The sequence below is a fragment of the Cricetulus griseus genome, chromosome 3 (assembly GCF_003668045.3).
Source record: "Cricetulus griseus strain 17A/GY chromosome 3, alternate assembly CriGri-PICRH-1.0, whole genome shotgun sequence".
Classification (NCBI taxonomy): domain Eukaryota; kingdom Metazoa; phylum Chordata; class Mammalia; order Rodentia; family Cricetidae; genus Cricetulus; species Cricetulus griseus.
The window spans coordinates 129,909,749-129,926,790 of NC_048596.1; the positions used below are offsets into that span (position 1 = coordinate 129,909,749).

General features: G+C 36.7%; 1 protein-coding gene across 3 annotated transcripts in view; it reads left to right on the forward strand.

Moving 5' to 3' along the window:
* The window catches only part of Mef2a (myocyte enhancer factor 2A), a 132,353-nt gene that overhangs the window by 49,219 nt on the left and 66,092 nt on the right, over positions 1-17,042 (forward strand). For all 3 annotated transcript variants that reach the window (XM_027408111.2, XM_035442462.1, XM_027408112.2), the window contains one exon: positions 12,236-12,426. In XM_027408111.2, the coding sequence (XP_027263912.1) occupies positions 12,373-12,426 (54 nt within the window). In that variant the 5' untranslated portion in view covers positions 12,236-12,372. The remainder of the gene's footprint in view (positions 1-12,235; positions 12,427-17,042) is intronic.

Consider the following 17,042-nt stretch of genomic DNA (forward strand, 5'->3'; position numbering starts at 1 on the left):
AAGTGGTCTTACAAGTTTGAACTCCCACCAGCAATGGAGGAGTGTTCCTTTTTCTCCACATCCTCTCCAGCATAGATTGTCATTGGTGTTTTTGATTTTAGCCATTCTGGCCTGTGTAAGATGGAATCTCAGAGTTGTTTTGAGTTGCATTTCTCTGATGGCCAAGGATTTTGGGCACTTTCTCAAGTGTCTTTCAGCCATTTCAGATTCCTCTGTTGAGAATTCTCTATTTAGTTCTGCATCCCACTTTTTAATTTCATTGTTTGGTGCTTTGGTGGCTAGCTTCTTGAGTTCATTGTATATTTTGGAGATCAGCCCTCTGTCAGATGTGGGGTTGGTGAATATCTTTTCCCATTCTGTGGGCTGTTGTTTTTTTCTTGCTGACTGTGACCTTTGCCATACAGAAGTTTCTCAGTTTCAGGAGGTCCCATTTATTAATTGCAGATCTCAATGTCTGTGCTGCTGGTGTAATGTTCAGGAAGCAGTCTCCTGTGCCAGTTCATTCAAGGGTATCTCCCACTTTCTCTTCTAGAAGATTCAGTGTGGTTGGATTTATGTTGCTATCTTTGATCCATTTGCACTTAAGTTTTGTGCATGGTGACAGATACGGATCTAACTGCAATCTTCTGCATGTTGAAGATGCTATCTGTCTTCCATTGTCTAGATTTAACATCTTTGTCACAAATAAGGTGTTCATAGGTGTGTGGGTTAAATGTCAGGGTTTTCAGTTCGATTCCATTGGTCTATTTTTGTGCCAATACCAAGCTGCTTTCAGAACTGTGGCTCTGTAATAGAGCTTGAAGTCAGGGATGGTGATGCCTCCAGAAGATCCTTTATTGCACAGAGTTGTTTGGCTATCCTGGGTTTTTTGTTTTTCCATATAAAGTTGAGTATTGTTCTTTCAAGGGCTGTGAAGAACTGTGTTGGGATTTTGATGGGGATTGCATTGACTGTAGATTACTTTTGGCAAGATTGCCATTTTTACTATGTTGATTCTACCTATCCAAGAGCATGGGAGATCTTTCCATTTTCTGGTATCTTCATTAATTTCTTTCTTTAAAGACTCAAGGTTCTTACTGTACAGGTTTTTCACTTTTTTTGGTTAGCATTACTCCAAGATATTTTATGTTGTTTGTGGATATTGTGAAGGGTGATATTTCTCTGATTTGCATTTATTATCTGTATAAAGTAGGGCTACTTATTTTTTAGAGTTAATATTGTATCCTGCTACTTTGCTGAAGGTGCTTATCAGCTGTAGGAGTCCCCTGGTAGACTTTTTGGGGTCACTTATATAGACTATCATATCATCTGCAAATAGTGAGAGTTTGACTTCTTCCTTTCCAATTTGTATACCTTTGATCTCCTTTTGTTGTCTTATTGCTCTAGCTAGAACTTCAAGGACAATATTGAAGAGATATGGAGAGAATGGACAGCCTTTTCTTGTTCCTGATTTTAGAGGAATTGCTTTGAGTTTCTCTCCATTTAGTTTGATATTGGCTGTTGGTTTGGTGTATATTGCTTTTATCATGTTTAGATATGTTCCTCTTATTCCTGTTCTCTCCAAGATCTTTATCATGAAGGGGTGTTGGATTTTGTCAAAGGCTTTTTCGGCATCTAGTGGTTTTTCTTTTCCAGTTTGTTTATATGGTGGATTACATTGATGGATTATCGTATGTTGAGCTATTCTTGCATCCCTGGGGTGAAGCCTTCTTGATCATAGTGGATGATTTTTCTGATGTATTCTTGGATTCAAGTTGCCAATATATTGTTGAGTATTTTTTCGTCAATGTTCATGAGGGATATTGGCTTGTAGTTCTCTTTTTTAGTTGTATCTTTGTGTGGCTTGGGTATCAAAGTTATTGTAGCCTTGTAAAAACAGTTTGCAATGTCCCTTCTGCTTCTATTTGGAACAATTTGAGGAGTACTGATATTAGCTCTTCTTTGAGTTTCTGGTAGAATTCTGCAGTGAAGCCATCTGGTCTGGGCTTTTTTTGGTTGGAAGGCTTTTGATGACTGCTTCTATTTCATTAGGGGTTTAGGTCGATTTAAACTGCTTATCTGTTCTTGGTTTAATTTTGGTAAGTGATATCTATCTAGGAAACTGTCCATTTCCTTTAGATTTTCAAAATTTGTGTGATGGGGGAAATACTTCTGTGTATGTTTATCTTATTGATTGTTAAATAAAATACTGTTTGGCCAATGAGACAGCAAGTAGACGGGGACTAGGAGTCAAAGAGGATTCTGGGAAATGTAGTAGAGAAGTGTGATCCAGGCAGGAAGTGACATAGCAAGGAGACTCATATTTAAGCGAAGGAGAAACAGGAAGCACCTCTTTTTTTCCCCTCCTGCTCCAGCGGCAAGATGTGATCACAACAAGGAGGGACGCCAATAAGGCGTCCGATAAGATGTCTTATAAAATATATAGATTTGTGATATTTAAGACTGAGCTAACAGATGAGAAGTCCTAGTCATTGGCCAAGCAGCTTTGAACCTAATACAAGACTCTGTATATTTATTTGTGCCTAACTCGGGGCGGGCGGCTGGCATAAAGCACACACATGGCGATGGGACTCAGGTGGCTTTTGGCAGAAATATTTATCCTGACATTTGTGGAGTACATTTTTTCAAAGTGTGACCTCATGATTTTCTGGATTTCCTCAGTGTCCATTGTTATATCCCCCTTTTCGTTTCTGATTTTGTTAATTAGCAGGTTCTCTCTCTGACTTTTGGTTAGTTTGGATAGAGGTTTGTCTATCTTGTTGATCTTCTCAAAGAACCAACTCTTTTTTTCATTGATTCTATGTAATGTTTTCCTAGTTTCTACTTTATTGATTTTGGTCCTCAGGTTGATTATTTCCTGGCGTTTACTCCTCAGTCGTGAGTCTACTTCTTTTTGCTCTAAAGCTTTCAGCTGTTGTGTCAATTCTCTAGTGTGACTATTCTCCAGTTTCTTCATGTAGGCACTTAGTGCTATGAACTTTCCTCTTAGCACTGGTTTCAGGTGTCCCAAAGGTTTGGGTATGTTGTATCTACATTCTCATTAAATTCTAGGAAGTCTTTAATTTCTTTTTTTATTTCTTCCTCAACCCATGAATGGTGCAATTGGGTGTTATTCTAATTTCCACGAGTTTGTATGTTTTTTTGCAATTTGTATTGCTTCTGAATTCTAGCTTTAAAGCATGGTGATCTGATAAGATATAGGAGGTTATTTCAATTCTTTTGTATCTGTGGAGGTTTGCTCTGTTGCCTACTATGTGGTCAATTTTAGAGAAGGTTCCATGTGGCGCTGAGAAGAAGGTATATTCTTTTGTGTTTGGATGGAGTGTTCTATAGATATCTGTTAAAACCATTGGGTCATAACTTCTGTTAGATCCCTTGTTTCTTTGTTAAATTTCTGTCTAGTGGTCCTGTCTAGTCATGAAAGCAGGGTGTTGAAGTCTCCTACTACAAGTGTGTGTGGTTTTATATGTGGTTTGAGCTTTAGTAATGTTTCTTTTACAAATGTGGGTGCCTTCGTATTTGGGGCATAGATGTTCAGGATTGAGACTTCATCTTGATGGACTTTTCCTGTGATGAGTGAAATGCTCTCTTCATCTCTTTTGATTGATTTTAATTTGAAGTCTAATTTGTTAGATATTAGGATTGCTACACCAGCTTGTTTCTTTGGCCTATTTGATTGGAAAATCTTTTCCCAACCCTTTACTCTGAGGTAATGCCTGTCTTTGCAGTTGAGGTGTGTTTCTTGTATACAGCAGAAGGATGGATTCTGTCTTGGTATCCATTCTGTTAGCCTGTATCTTTTTATGGGCAGGTTAAGACCGTTGACATTGAAGGATATTAATGTCCATTGATTGTTGGTTCTTGTTTGTTTTGGATTTTTTGTTGGTGGTGTCATTGTGTGTGTATTTGCCCTCCTGTTTCTTTTCTTGTTCGGTAAAATTGGATTATCTATTGCCTATGTTTTTGTGAGTGTAGTTATCTTCGTTGGGTTGCAGTTTTCCTTCCAGAACTTTCTGTAGTGCTGGATTTGTGGATATGTATTGTTTAAGTCTGGTTTTGTCATGGAATATCTTGTTTTCTCCATCTATAGTGATTGAAAGCTTTGCTGGGTACAGTAGTCTGGGTTGGCATCCATGCTCCCTTAGTGTTTGTAGGATATCTATCCAGGACCTTCTGGCTTTCAAAGTTTCCATTGAGAAGTTGGGTGTGATTCTGATAGGTCTGCCTTTATATGTTACTTGGTCTTTTTCCTTTGCTGCTGTTAATATTTTCTCTTTATTCTGTAGGTTTGGTGTTTTGATAATTGTGTCGAGGGGACTCCTTTTTGTGGTCGAGTCTGTTTGGTGTTCTGTAAGCTTCTTGTACTTTCATAAGCATATCCTTCTGTGGGTTGGGGAAGTTTTCTTCTATGATTTTGTTGAATATGTTTTCTGAACTTTTGAGCTGTATTTCTTCACTTTCTTTAACACCTATATTCTTAGGTTCAGCCTTTTCACGGTGTCCCGTATTTCCTGGATATTTGGTTTTAGGGATTTGTTGGACTTGAGATTTTCTTTGGTCAGTGACTGTATATCCTCTAGTGAGTCTTCAGCAACTGAGATTCTCTCTTCTATTGGTTATACTCACATCTTTAGTTCCTGATCATTTATCCAGCTTTTCTATTTCCAGCATCCCCTCATTCTCTGTTTTCTTCTTTTTGTCTATTTCAGCTTTCATGCCTTGAACTGTTTCCAGTGCTTCCTTCACTTGTTTGGTTGTTTTATCTTGGCTTTCTTTAGATTCTTTAAGAGTTTTGCTTACTTCTTGAATTTTTTGGTTTGTCTTTTCCTCCATTTCATGTAATTTTTTTGCCTGTTTTTTTTTTCTTCTATTTCTTTAAGGGATTTTCTTGTTTCCTCTTTAAAGGTCTCTGTCATCTTCCTAAGATAATTTTTGAAGTTCATCTCTTCTTCATCCTCTGTTGGGCTTTGCTCATCTTGCTGGTGTGGAGTTCCCTAGATTCTGGTGGTGTCATATTGGTTTTTCTGTTGTTGAGTGTGTTCTTATTCTGTCTTCTTCCCATCCCTTCTTCCAGTGAGTGCAGATGGGGTCTCTCCCTCCCTCCAGTGGCAGGTGGAGGGCTCAGCCTCTGGTGACAGCCAGATGGCAGAGGGTGCTGGGTGGACAAGGATGGGGTGTGTCCAGACTCAGGGTGTGCCTTCTCAGTCTGGGTAGGTCCACTCTTGCTCAGTGGGCTAAGCCAGAAGCGAGCAGGGGTTGATGTCGGAGTTTGGGAGGAGGCAGAGCATCACCCAGACTCATCTGAGGCTTGGGCGCCTGCCGCAGGACCTCTTTTACCCATTTTTAAGTTGGATCTTTTTGCTTTTGGATTTTAGGAGTTCTTTATATATTTTGGATATTATTCTCATGTCATATATGTAGTTATTTTCTTTCTTTGGGTTGCTTTTTTACTCTTCTGCTAGTAGTGTTCATTGAAATGTATTTAATTATTTTGTATATATGTGTATAGTATTCATGTTTGTTTGTCACGTGTGTGGGTGCAGCTGTGTAGTGCATGTGGAGGTCTGAGGTTGTTTGACATCTAGTGTCGTCTTTGGTCACTCTCTCTTTTGTGGCAGGATCTGTTGCTACACTGACTCTAGGCAGCTGTCATGTCCACTTGGCTTTGGGTAAGTTTTGATGATACAAACTCTGGTTCTTGTGGTTGTATGGCAAGCACTTTACTCCTTAGCAATTTTCCCAGCTTCCATGTTTTTAATATCAATTAAGTATATTTGTTGTTCTTTAATCTGTTGTGGTTTGGGTGTTGTGACTAAGAAGTTACTGTCAGATTCCCTTTCTTGAAGCCTTTTCTGTTTTCTTCTAAGAGTTTAGATTTCAAGTTCAGATTAATTTTGAGTTGATGTTTGTATGTGGCATTAGGTAAGCACACAGCTGTATTACTCTTTGTGAGCATCTCATTTCTCCATTTGTTTGAAACACTGTCTTTTGCTGTTGAATGCTTGGTGCTTTTATTTAAAAGCATCTATTTTTATTTCTGGGGACCCTCTATTCTATTCTATTAGTCTGCATGTCTTCCTCTGTGCTTATGCAGCATTATTTCAATTTGTCACTTTAGTAAATGTTGACATAATAAAAAGTGAGTCTTCCAGTTTTAGTCTTCTTCAAGACTATTTTCACTGTTTGGATTCCTTTGAGATTCAGTGTAAATGCAGAATGACTTTCAGATGCTTCAAAATATGAGGATTTTAATATAATTGCATTGTATATTGCTTTGCATAGTATTGACCTCTTAATATGTAAAGTTTTATAATCTATTAGTAATATTTGTAACTAGTGTTTTAAATTATTTTAGTATATTTGTATTTATTTCCTTGATTAATATACTTTATTTCACATTAAGTGTGTAGAACTGCAACAGATTTTGGTATGTTGGTATTATATGCTGATACATGTCTTGAAAAATGTTTTATAGCTCTCATTTTTTGTTTGTTTGTTTTTTCAAGACAGGGTTTCTCTGTGTAGCTTTGGAGCCTATCCTGGCACTCGCTCTGGAGACCAGGCTGGCCTCGAACTCACAGAGATCCGCCTGCCTCTGCCTCCCGAGTATAGCTCTCATTTTTAAAGTGTGGGTCTTTTAGAAGTTTGATCCTTACACACACACACACACACACACACACAGAGAGAGAGAGAGAGAGAGAGAGAGAGAGAGAGAGAGAGAGAGAGAGAGATAGATACCGGTTTTGAGGTTAAGTTTTTGTTCTACATTGACCTTTGACCTGACACGTAATTGCTTGACAAGTTTTGTGTGTGATTATAAAGAAAGTATTTCCTGGAGTCATATATACAGTGTTCTTGTCACTGAAGTTGTTGACCTGGTTGTGTCTCATTCATTTTGAACTGCTTGTTCCATGAGTTGCTAAGAATGCTCTGCTAAAATCAACATACTACATACAACTGGTTGCAGACAGGCCTTTGGGGGTTGACTTTGTTATACTTCTGTTTCTTATGTAGTTTTTTTTTTTTTTTTTGACAAAGTCCATTTGTATATAAAGTAAAATTCTGTACAGTAGTAAAACTGTATGAGAAAATATATCCTTGATGCAATTGGTAGAGTTTTGGACTCTTATGTAGACATTTTAAAGTCCCTATACTGGGTAGTAAAAGAGAATGTGTCTCTGCTGTTATTGACAGGAAGGCCTATTGAAAGCTTTTGAGCCGTCACCTGCCATGTACATGTGTCTTCAGTATGTCTGATTTCCTTTTCTCTTTAGCCCTTTATTTTTCTTAAACTTATGCAATGTATAAAAATGTTGAAAAGTGCAATGGGGAAAGTGCCAGAGAGAAAGCCACTGCCTGTTAAATTGTGTAGTAAGTATTTTATATACTAACCAGGATAACTTACTTCTGTGAATGGGCATTTTTTATATTTCAGTTAAATTTTTTAAAAAAGAGGAATGATTGGAGAGCATGACTTAATGTGCAACATAATTTCCTCACTTAAAAATATTGAATAAGCTCTTGGTTATAGTTTTGTATAGAATATCTGATTTGTTTTTGTTTTTGTTTTTGTTTTTCTGTCTTTTGAGACAGAATTTCTCTGTGTAGTCTTGGCTGCCCTGGAACTAGTTCTGTAGATCAGGAGGGCCTCCAACTCAGACATCTACCTGCCTCTGCCTCTCTGGTACCGGGATTAAAGGCATGTGGCACCACTGCCTGACAGAATATCTGATTTTTAAGAAAAATTTCTGGTTATATGTGATATTAGGTATTATATCTTACTGGTAAAATGAACTTCAAAAAAAAATTACATGGGACTGGAGAGAGGGCTTGGAGGTTAAGAACCCTAGTTGCTCTTGAAGAGAACTAAGGTTTGAGTCCCAATACTCACATGATGGATGACAGCTGTTTGTAACTCCAGCTGTTGGAAATCTAACACCCTCTTCTGGCCTCTGTGGGCACCATACTCACAGCTAACATACAGGCACACATGCTGGCAAGACATATAATATATATATATATATATATATATATATATATATATATATATTCAAAACTATTTATTTAGTGATGGTGGTAGTGGTGTATGTGTGTCTGTGAGTGTACATGTGCCATGCTGCACATCTGGAGGTCATGAATTCACAGACTTAGGTAGACAGGCTTACACACAAGCAAGCACCTTTACCCGCTGAGACATTTCACTGGCCTGAATAGAACTTTTTTGTAAATTGTCCAATGTTTTCATCCCTGTGTCTGTGCCTATCCTGCCTTGAAGTTTGCCATGGTAAACTATGGCATTAAACTTTTCCTTTGGTTTGTGTTTTACACATTGTACCTTTCTCTGCTTGTATTTTCATGTTAAAGTGCTACCTCTGTAATCCTCATAAAATGAGGTTTGTTTTTAAACGGAATTCTGTTATCTTTTTTATTTAGATGTTTAATTTAGTTACATTTAATGTAAATATCCATATACTTGGATTAAATGTGTCACTCCCCGTTTGCTGTTTATATCCTCCTCTTTGCCTTTTGACTCATTAGTCCATTTCCCCTTCTTGTAGCTTTTTAAGCTACACATACTTTTTATTGTTCTTGCAGCATTTTACCCGAGAGATTGTGACATGTACCCTTGACATACTAAAGTCTAAAGTAGAGCATTCAGTTTGCTCACCAACAAAATATTTTAAAGCACTTTAACTCCATTTGCTACCCTCCTGAAAAATACTATTTTGTGTCTTCTAATATTTTAATTCCTCAAAGTATTACTGTTAACATTTTAGTTAGTATTTACATAGATTTGTTTATATATTCTATTTCTTGTACTAATTTTTTGTACCCATTTAAGTCGTATCTGGTATCTATTTTTCCTCTATTTGAAGAGGTCCCTTTCAGTATAATGTGAAAGATGCTACTTCTTATTCACCTAAAAATGCCTCTGTTTTGACCTTTTTTTTTTTTCTTCAAGGCATATTTTTCTCAGATACAGAGTTCTAGTTTGTTATTCTCTCTTACTTTGTAACATTTTGCAACAAATCAGCAAACTACATATCTTATGGCTGTTTTGGAAATGTTTTCCCTTCCTTTAAGCTCTTTCTTTGAGAGTCATACTGCTGGCCTTTCTCCTATGTACCTCAGGGTGTTTATTATTGAAGTATTTGGTCAGGATTTGTAGGATTTCAACTTGATATCATGGTAGTTTGGAAAGTTCTTAGCTACCATGTTTTCAAATAATTTCTCCTTACTATTTTTCTTTCCAGTTATCTAGCTCCATCTCTGTTTCTGGATCTTTTTTCCATTTCTCTTGATTTTTCATACACTTTTCTATGTTTCTCATTCTCATGGATTTATTATTATTATTTCATTCAGTCTAGGTGGTTTCTTCTTGCTTCTGCTCTGGTTTGTTGATTTTATATTTTTTCAATTGTATCTAGTCTGTTGTTAAACCATTTCATAAATTTTTTTCCTTCAAAATTGTATTTTTTAAAATTCTTCCATTTTTTAAGTTTTATGTGCATTGGTGTTTTGCAATGGATGTCAGGTCCCCTGGAACTGAAGTTACAGACAGTTGTGAGCTGCCATGTGGTTGCTGGGAATTGAACCTGGGTCCTCTGGAAGAGCGCTTAGTGCTCTTAATCTCTGAGCCATCTCTCCAGGACTATTCTTCCATTTCTAATTCATTTAAAAGCAATTCTTTGAACAAATTAACCCAAAATTTTCCTGATAATACTATTTTGTTGATCTAATATAGGTAGGTAAGTTTCAATTTCCATTTTTAAATTGTTTTTGTTTTTTTAAAATTTCTAGTATTTTATATGAATATGATGGTAATGTTATGTTTGAGCCAAGGTTTACTTTTGCTACTGAATGGTAGCTATACTAATAGCTCTCACTACTAGTCCAGGATACCTTTCTCTCACCTGGTGTTGAAATGACTCTAGCTGTCCTCCCTGTGTGGGATGTTCTGTTTCTCTGGTATCTGTGTGTCTGTGGGATAGATAGGCCTTTGGAGTCTTTCCAGGTGCCTGGTGTGCTTACTAGGGCTAATCCTCCTGGGCAGGCCTAGAATCTAATCTGCACTTCCATTTGTAGATGTGTTAGAAGGTTTGTTGGCTTTCTCAGTCTCATAGTCAATAGTTTTAGACTCTACCTCCCCCAACAACAACAGAAGTCTAGAGACTGGTTTCTTCTAGATTTCAGACTTGCAAATTATCATGTGTTAAAAGTTACACATTGCTTTAAAATACTTTTTAGTTTTATTTTTTCAGTTGTTCTAAGAGGAAGGTTGACTTAAGAGTGTCCTGTTTGACAACTGTGAAACAAAATACTTAGATACATAGTAGAATTCATAATTGTTCCAACTATAGAGATAGTGTATATGTACATTTTGAGGCACTAGAAGATCTTGCATACTTCAGTAGTCACATCTCTGCTGTGTGTGTTAATATTTATTTTACCAGCACAGTGCACATTTTTTTATGATAGGAATTGGAGTGTGATCTGTTAGGAAACATGATTTGGAATAAGTCAAGTTCCATTATTATTCTAGTTTGCCTTCTGTTGCTGTGATAAACACTACAACCAAAAGCAACTGGGAGAGTAGAGATTTTATTTCAGCTTACAGTTTACATTTCATTATCTGAGGAAGCCAGGATAGAAACATGGAGGCAAGAACTGAATGAAGAAGATATCAATGAGGGAAGCTGCTATTGACTTGCTTCCCTGGCTTGCCCAGCCAGTTTTTTTTACAGCCTAGGCCTGCCCACCCAGGCATGGCATGCCCACAATGGGCTGGATCCTCCTTCATAATTAACGTTAAGAAAATGTTCCATTGACATGTGCACTGGCTAATCTGATGGAGACAATTCCTCAGTTGAGGTTCCCTCTTCGTGAATGACAGAAAGTTATTAGCACAGTTGCTGATAGTGCAATTCTACCTGGCTCCCACATCTTTGAGTTCCTAAACCTTCTTTCTTGTTGCAGGACATCTGCATATGATGTTCTCTTGTATGTATATCTTCATATTCAAATGAACATTTTCAGACCTGCAAATCCAAGTTGAGTATAGGTTAGATAAACAACATTTTCATATAATGGTTTGATGTCTTTTTCCCCTTGTGGACTCGGGACTTTGAGAGATAAGGACCCATGTATTATTGACACCCCCCACCCTTTTCTCTGTCTCTTCTCTTCTTGCCTGTCTTGTTCTATTTTGTCCCACCCTTCCCCCTCACTCTTTTTTTCCATTTTCTCTTTTTTGCTGAGCTTGGGATTGAACCTAGGGTCTCCAGCGTGCTAGACAAGTGTTGTACCTCAGAGCCCTAGCTCTATAGAACATTTTATTGTTATGCTTGATTTGATGTTTGAGAGTAAGCAGGGATGCATTGATAGTAGGAAATGAAGAGCCCATTGCCTTCAAGCAGATTTGCATTTAACCCTGAATTTGCATGATAAAGTTGAAAATTTGGTCTGGTTATCAATTTGATATGCAAATTGAATCTTAACAGATGAGGAAGTATTCATTTAATGGCCAGAGAAATAGTATTTTACTTAAATGTATAATATAAAGTTTATATAGTAGTATCTTTGTAGACTGATGAATAGTATTAAAATTTGGCTGTAGGGTAAATTGATTTAGAAGAACTTAACAAGGGCAAATGGGAACCACTCACTTAGTTATCTTTTGCATGAAGGTCACCAGGAGCAATAAGAATATTGTGTGTTGCTGATGATAGAAGGTTCTGGAGTCTGACTTCAGAAGTGTTATCTCAATGTTTGCCCCTTTACTGGGTGGCCTTTGCTACAGTATTTAAATTTTTCTGTGTCTCTGCATCCCTAGTCTCCGTATTTACAAAACTGAGATAATAAAGTCTAACTAAAGAGATTCTAAATAAAAATGAATGAATGGAGATTTTCCATACTTAGAAAAATGCCTGGTATATAGAAAAATCTTAGCCATGTTGGCTATTGTTGTTGCTGTTGTTATTGTTATGTACATTGTGAAAACCTCCAATACTGTAACTTCATTTGCTTAGAGATAAGGATACAAAGAGATCCAGGTGAATTTTTAGGGGTAAAGTCAAAGACTTCAACCTGCTTTTATTCTATTTCTGTAACTAGAAATTTTAGCCTAAGAATGCTTAGACTGTGTCAGCATAAAAACATATTTGAAATTTATGCAGCATTTAATGATTTACAAGTTGTACAGAATTAAAATTTCCTCCTTTGTGTTTTCTTTTAGATTTTTCAAGAAAATTTCAGCTGTAGCTTTGGATTAGAAGGTTACATAACAGAAGCTGTGTACGATGCATTAGGATATTGAAGAAATTAGCTTTTGAATTAATTATTTGGAATACAAGGAAGAAAAGGTATCTGAAAATGGGGCGGAAGAAAATACAAATCACACGCATAATGGATGAGAGGAACCGGCAGGTAAATGACATTTTATTTAATTGGTCATCATATTTAAAAAACATAGAATGGTCAAATCTTTCTTAAATTTGATTTCAACTCTGATGTGTTTAAAGTTCCAGAATAAATGAAAAATATTAGGTATACTGTGCTTTAAAGAAAACTTTAAGTATGTTTTCTTGTGTGCAGTGGAAAAGGAAATCCTTCCATTTTTACTCATATAGTTTTCATGCAGTGCTTAGCCTTTGATATACAATTCACCTTTGCTACTTTTTTATGATTGTTGCCAGAATATCATCTCTTGTATTAAGGAATGTATGCCTAAGTTTGCAGTACCAGTGTCAATGAATTCTTTCAAATTCAGGATAATTTTAATATGATTCTTATCTGTGGAGTCCAATTGTTGTATTTAAAACTGATAGGCAATCTGTCCCGAAAGCTAGCTACCTATTTTTTCTAGTGTTTTTTATCACTGCCATGCCCTATTCATTTGTATACTTTTATATTGAGTAGTTAGTATAAAACTCTAAGGTGGACAGACTCCTAAATCTTTGATGCCGATTGTATTAAGAAAAGTTGGACTGGCCTCTTGATTTAGAGAAAAGAATAAAAAAGAATTTCAGAGAATATTACAGTGAGCTGCTCATTCCTCATGTTCAAAGAATGTTCAATAGGGAGAGATGTTATCTCTGGGAAGTTTATCATAGGCTTGAAGAACAACTTCTGTAAAGCTCAGTAGGACCAACACAGCAATGAAAATGTGCTTTCTCAAGACCAGTGTAGAAGTTTACTTGAATGCGGATATAACTGTAGACACAGCTCAGTGAGCCTCAGGGAGAGAAGGGGGTATTAGTGGGAGTCATCATGGATTGAAGTAAGCCCCTGTTTCAGCTCATAGAGACTGCTTAGCAAAAAGGCATAAGGCCTATACAGTATGTGTGGTACATTATGAAGGTTGATAAAATAGGGGAGATTGATAAAATAGCCATTCCATCATTGGAAAGGAATGAGTCCAAAGAAGACTGTACATAACTTTACAAGAACACAGAGATATAAATGTTAAGTAAGGCTTGTAATCAAGCAGAGAAATGGCATAAAATCTCCCAGCTCTCATCACATGAATACCCATGGTTAAGTTGGCCATAGCTAGTCTAGACCTATGTGTTGAAGACTGCACATTTAAAGGGAAAGAGGATCTAGGCCTGTGTAGATGGCTATGTAATAGGAACTTTATAAGTTGAGAGGATGACTTTGTCTATAAAAAAGTTGGGCAGGAAGGGAGAGAGGGTAGATCTGGGAGGAGTCAAGGAAAAGGATGAGTACAATAAAGAAACTGTACAAAATTATCAAAGAACTAATAAATTATTTTTGACATCTTATAAGTCCTGTTACTACTGGCTGAAATATCTATAGACCTGAGATGAAAATAAAGTATCTATTGTTTTGTAGAATAAATGCATTCTTGACCAGTTGTTTATAGAGAAAGTGTTAGTCTATCAAATTCTGTTTTTCTATTGGCTTATGTTATAAAATCAGCAGGATGTAAACAATTTTCTCTTCCCCCCTCCCTCCCTCCCTCCCCCTGGGTTTTTTTTTTTTTTTTTTTTTTTTTTTTTTTTTTTTAAAGACAGGGTTTCTCTGTGTAGCCCTGGCTGTCCTAGAACTTGCTTTGTAGACCAGGCTAGTCTCAAACTCAGAGATCTGCCTGTCTCTGCCTCCTGAATGCTGCAATTAAAGGCATGCACCATCACCAATATGAGATATTAGAAAGATAATAGTAGAATGGATTATAACTGAAGCTTAGTAATTAGAATTAGCCTGTTCCTACCTTGGACTTGGTTGTGATGGTGATATTTTTGTGAAGCTATCAAATGGGTAATGGCTGTCCAATGTCTTAAATACTGTCTCAGCAAAGAAGGAAGGAGAGAAGATTTAATTGGGCAGTTTGTTTTTAGATTAGATTTGGTATAGGCACATCTGCCATAAACTAAAATGGTATCTTAATTCCACTTTTCAAAAAGTGAATTATGAGTTAAAGATTTTTCATTCTTACATAAAAGGAAAAATAGTTTCTAATTTATCCAAATCAAGTATATTTTAAGGAACTAAATTAGATCCTGAAAAACCATTTTGTGTGTGTGTGTGTGTGTGTGTGTGTGTGTGTGTGTGTGTGTGTGTGTGTGTATGAATGTATGTATGTATGTATGTATGTATGTAAATATATTCTATCTAGTAGATGTAAATATATAGCATATAGAAGTAAGATCAGATGCTGGGAGAGTGTATGTCGGATGTGTAACTCTTAATGGGATAATTTAGCAAAAGACAACAAAAGCTTATAGCAAGTAGTTTTTTGAATTGTAAGTATGAATTAACTACAGTTAAAGCACATGGAAAATCTTTGTGACAATATGCACTTCAAGAAAAGAGCTGTTTCACTAGCAAAATCTGTGTTTGTCCTCTTTGTATTAAGGTAAAACATAAAGGAAAAGTTCACACATCTTAAATGCATATATAATTCAGTGAATGTTGGAAGGAAGAACATGGCCTTATAGCTAACATACTCCAGAGCCACTGTTTGTCCTGTCACCTGCCCCAAGGGAAGTCATTAAACTAATCCTCCATACCATAGATTAAATATACCTGTTGTTCTAATTTATTTGTATGATACCTGTTTTTTGGAGCAGTTCTGTTCTTGTGAAATTCATGAATGTTAACTCTTGCATATAAATGTGTATCATTGTATTTTTATATTTTTATCAGTATATAACTGACTACCACAACTTATGTGTTTATGTTTATTTGTTGTAAATAGACATTTTTTAACTTTGATACATATGAAGAGTTATCTTTTGATTATTCTTATTTTGTGCACATAAACACTTGGTTATGTATGTTATCTAGTACAGAAGGGTTTTGTATGATCAGCGTTTGTAATGGTGGATGAGAATTTTTTTCTTTTAAACAAATAAAACCAAAAAAAAAAAAAAGGAAAAAAAAAACCCTCAAAAAATGAAAGTCCAAACAAACACAAAAAACCAATCCAATAAGACAAAAATAACACCTCTACCCCCCACCTCCCCCAGCAGTATGGAAGTTTGCCTAGGAATGGGGCTGATAGTACCCAGGGATAGCCCATTGGAGAAAGCTGATTTCCCCTTTCCCAGCACTCAAGTGCAAATAATTTTTGGGTTAGGAGTAGGTACTTTGCATCTTCTTTTCCTTCTCAGTGCCAGAGCCCTATCTGGCCTGAACCTGTATAGGTTTTATGTGTGCTGCTATCAGTCCTGTTGTATATGGATGACACCTTTTCCTTGGAGTCAGCTATCCCTTCTGGCTCTTACAGTCTTTGCATTTCCTCCCCAAATCTTGAGGGGAGGGGTTTTGATGAGGACATCAAATTTAGGATAGAGTGATCCAGAATCTCTCATTCTCTCACAGTCCAGTTGCAGAGAATTGTGTTAATTCCTATCTATACCAAGAAGTTTCTCCAATGAGGATGGAGGGAGGTGTACTGATCTATGGGTATAGCAGAATGACATTGAGAGTCATATTATTGCTATGTTCGTTTAGCAGATTGATAGTAGATTTCTGCCTTAGGTGCATCACCAATCTAATCACAGATTCTTGGCCACTTTAGCAATGTCAGGTATGGGTTCTGTCCCATGGAATGAGCCTTAAATCCAATCAAAAAGTGATTAGATACTCCCATAATATTTGCACCACTGTTGCACCAGTATATTTTATATGTGTTATATATTGCAGGATTTATAGCTGGGTGATAGGAATGATTACTTTTCACCTATGCTAGCATGTGTAGTACTTTCCAGCACTGTGAATGCTAATTGGTAGAGGAGAAGCATCTAGTTAAGAACTAGCTCAACTTCTCCTTGTTCAATGGCATGAGTAAATATCCTCAGAAATAGGGTCCTTCCCATCAGGTTGCAGAGAGCTATCAGTAGCCTTGGCAGTAGCCTGTGGTGTTTGAAGCAGAGGTCCAGGGGACCCCTTTGGCCAATAACTCAACAAAATGTAGCTCATTCTTGGCACTGGAGATTTTGCTTAGTGGCATAAGATGTCTAGGTGTGATACTGTTTCTCCCATTATATAATGACTCCATTTAAATTCCTTTCATTCATATACATATTGTAGCTTCTACAGTAGTAGGTTCCATATGGTGTTTCAAAAGGCTGTTAGTGTTAATTGTTCCTTCCCATATTTCTCCCTTATCCTGCTTTTCCATTCCCCTACCCACTTAATCCTTCTATTCCAGTATCTGTTCTATATTCTATTTCTTCTTCCTTGGGAGGTTCCCTCCTCCACCCTGGTCCCTTACCTAATTACTTAACCTCTGTCATTACCCATATTTGACAAAAATTTTCTAAAGTGTTTCTGCTTAATTTATATTTAGCTAGCAGTATGATGCTGGCTGCTTCAAATTTGTACTAGTACTAGGAATTACCCTTTCCATTTGTTCTGTTCTAATAGACTAGAAGACAATAGTAACAAGTTTTAATCTGAAGTTTCAATGATAGCTGATGGAAGTTGTTTGCCTTTTTATGTTTTTATATCAACAAAATTGTGTGTGTGTGTGTGTGTGTGTGTGTGTGTGTGTGTGTGTGTGTGTGTGTGTGCAC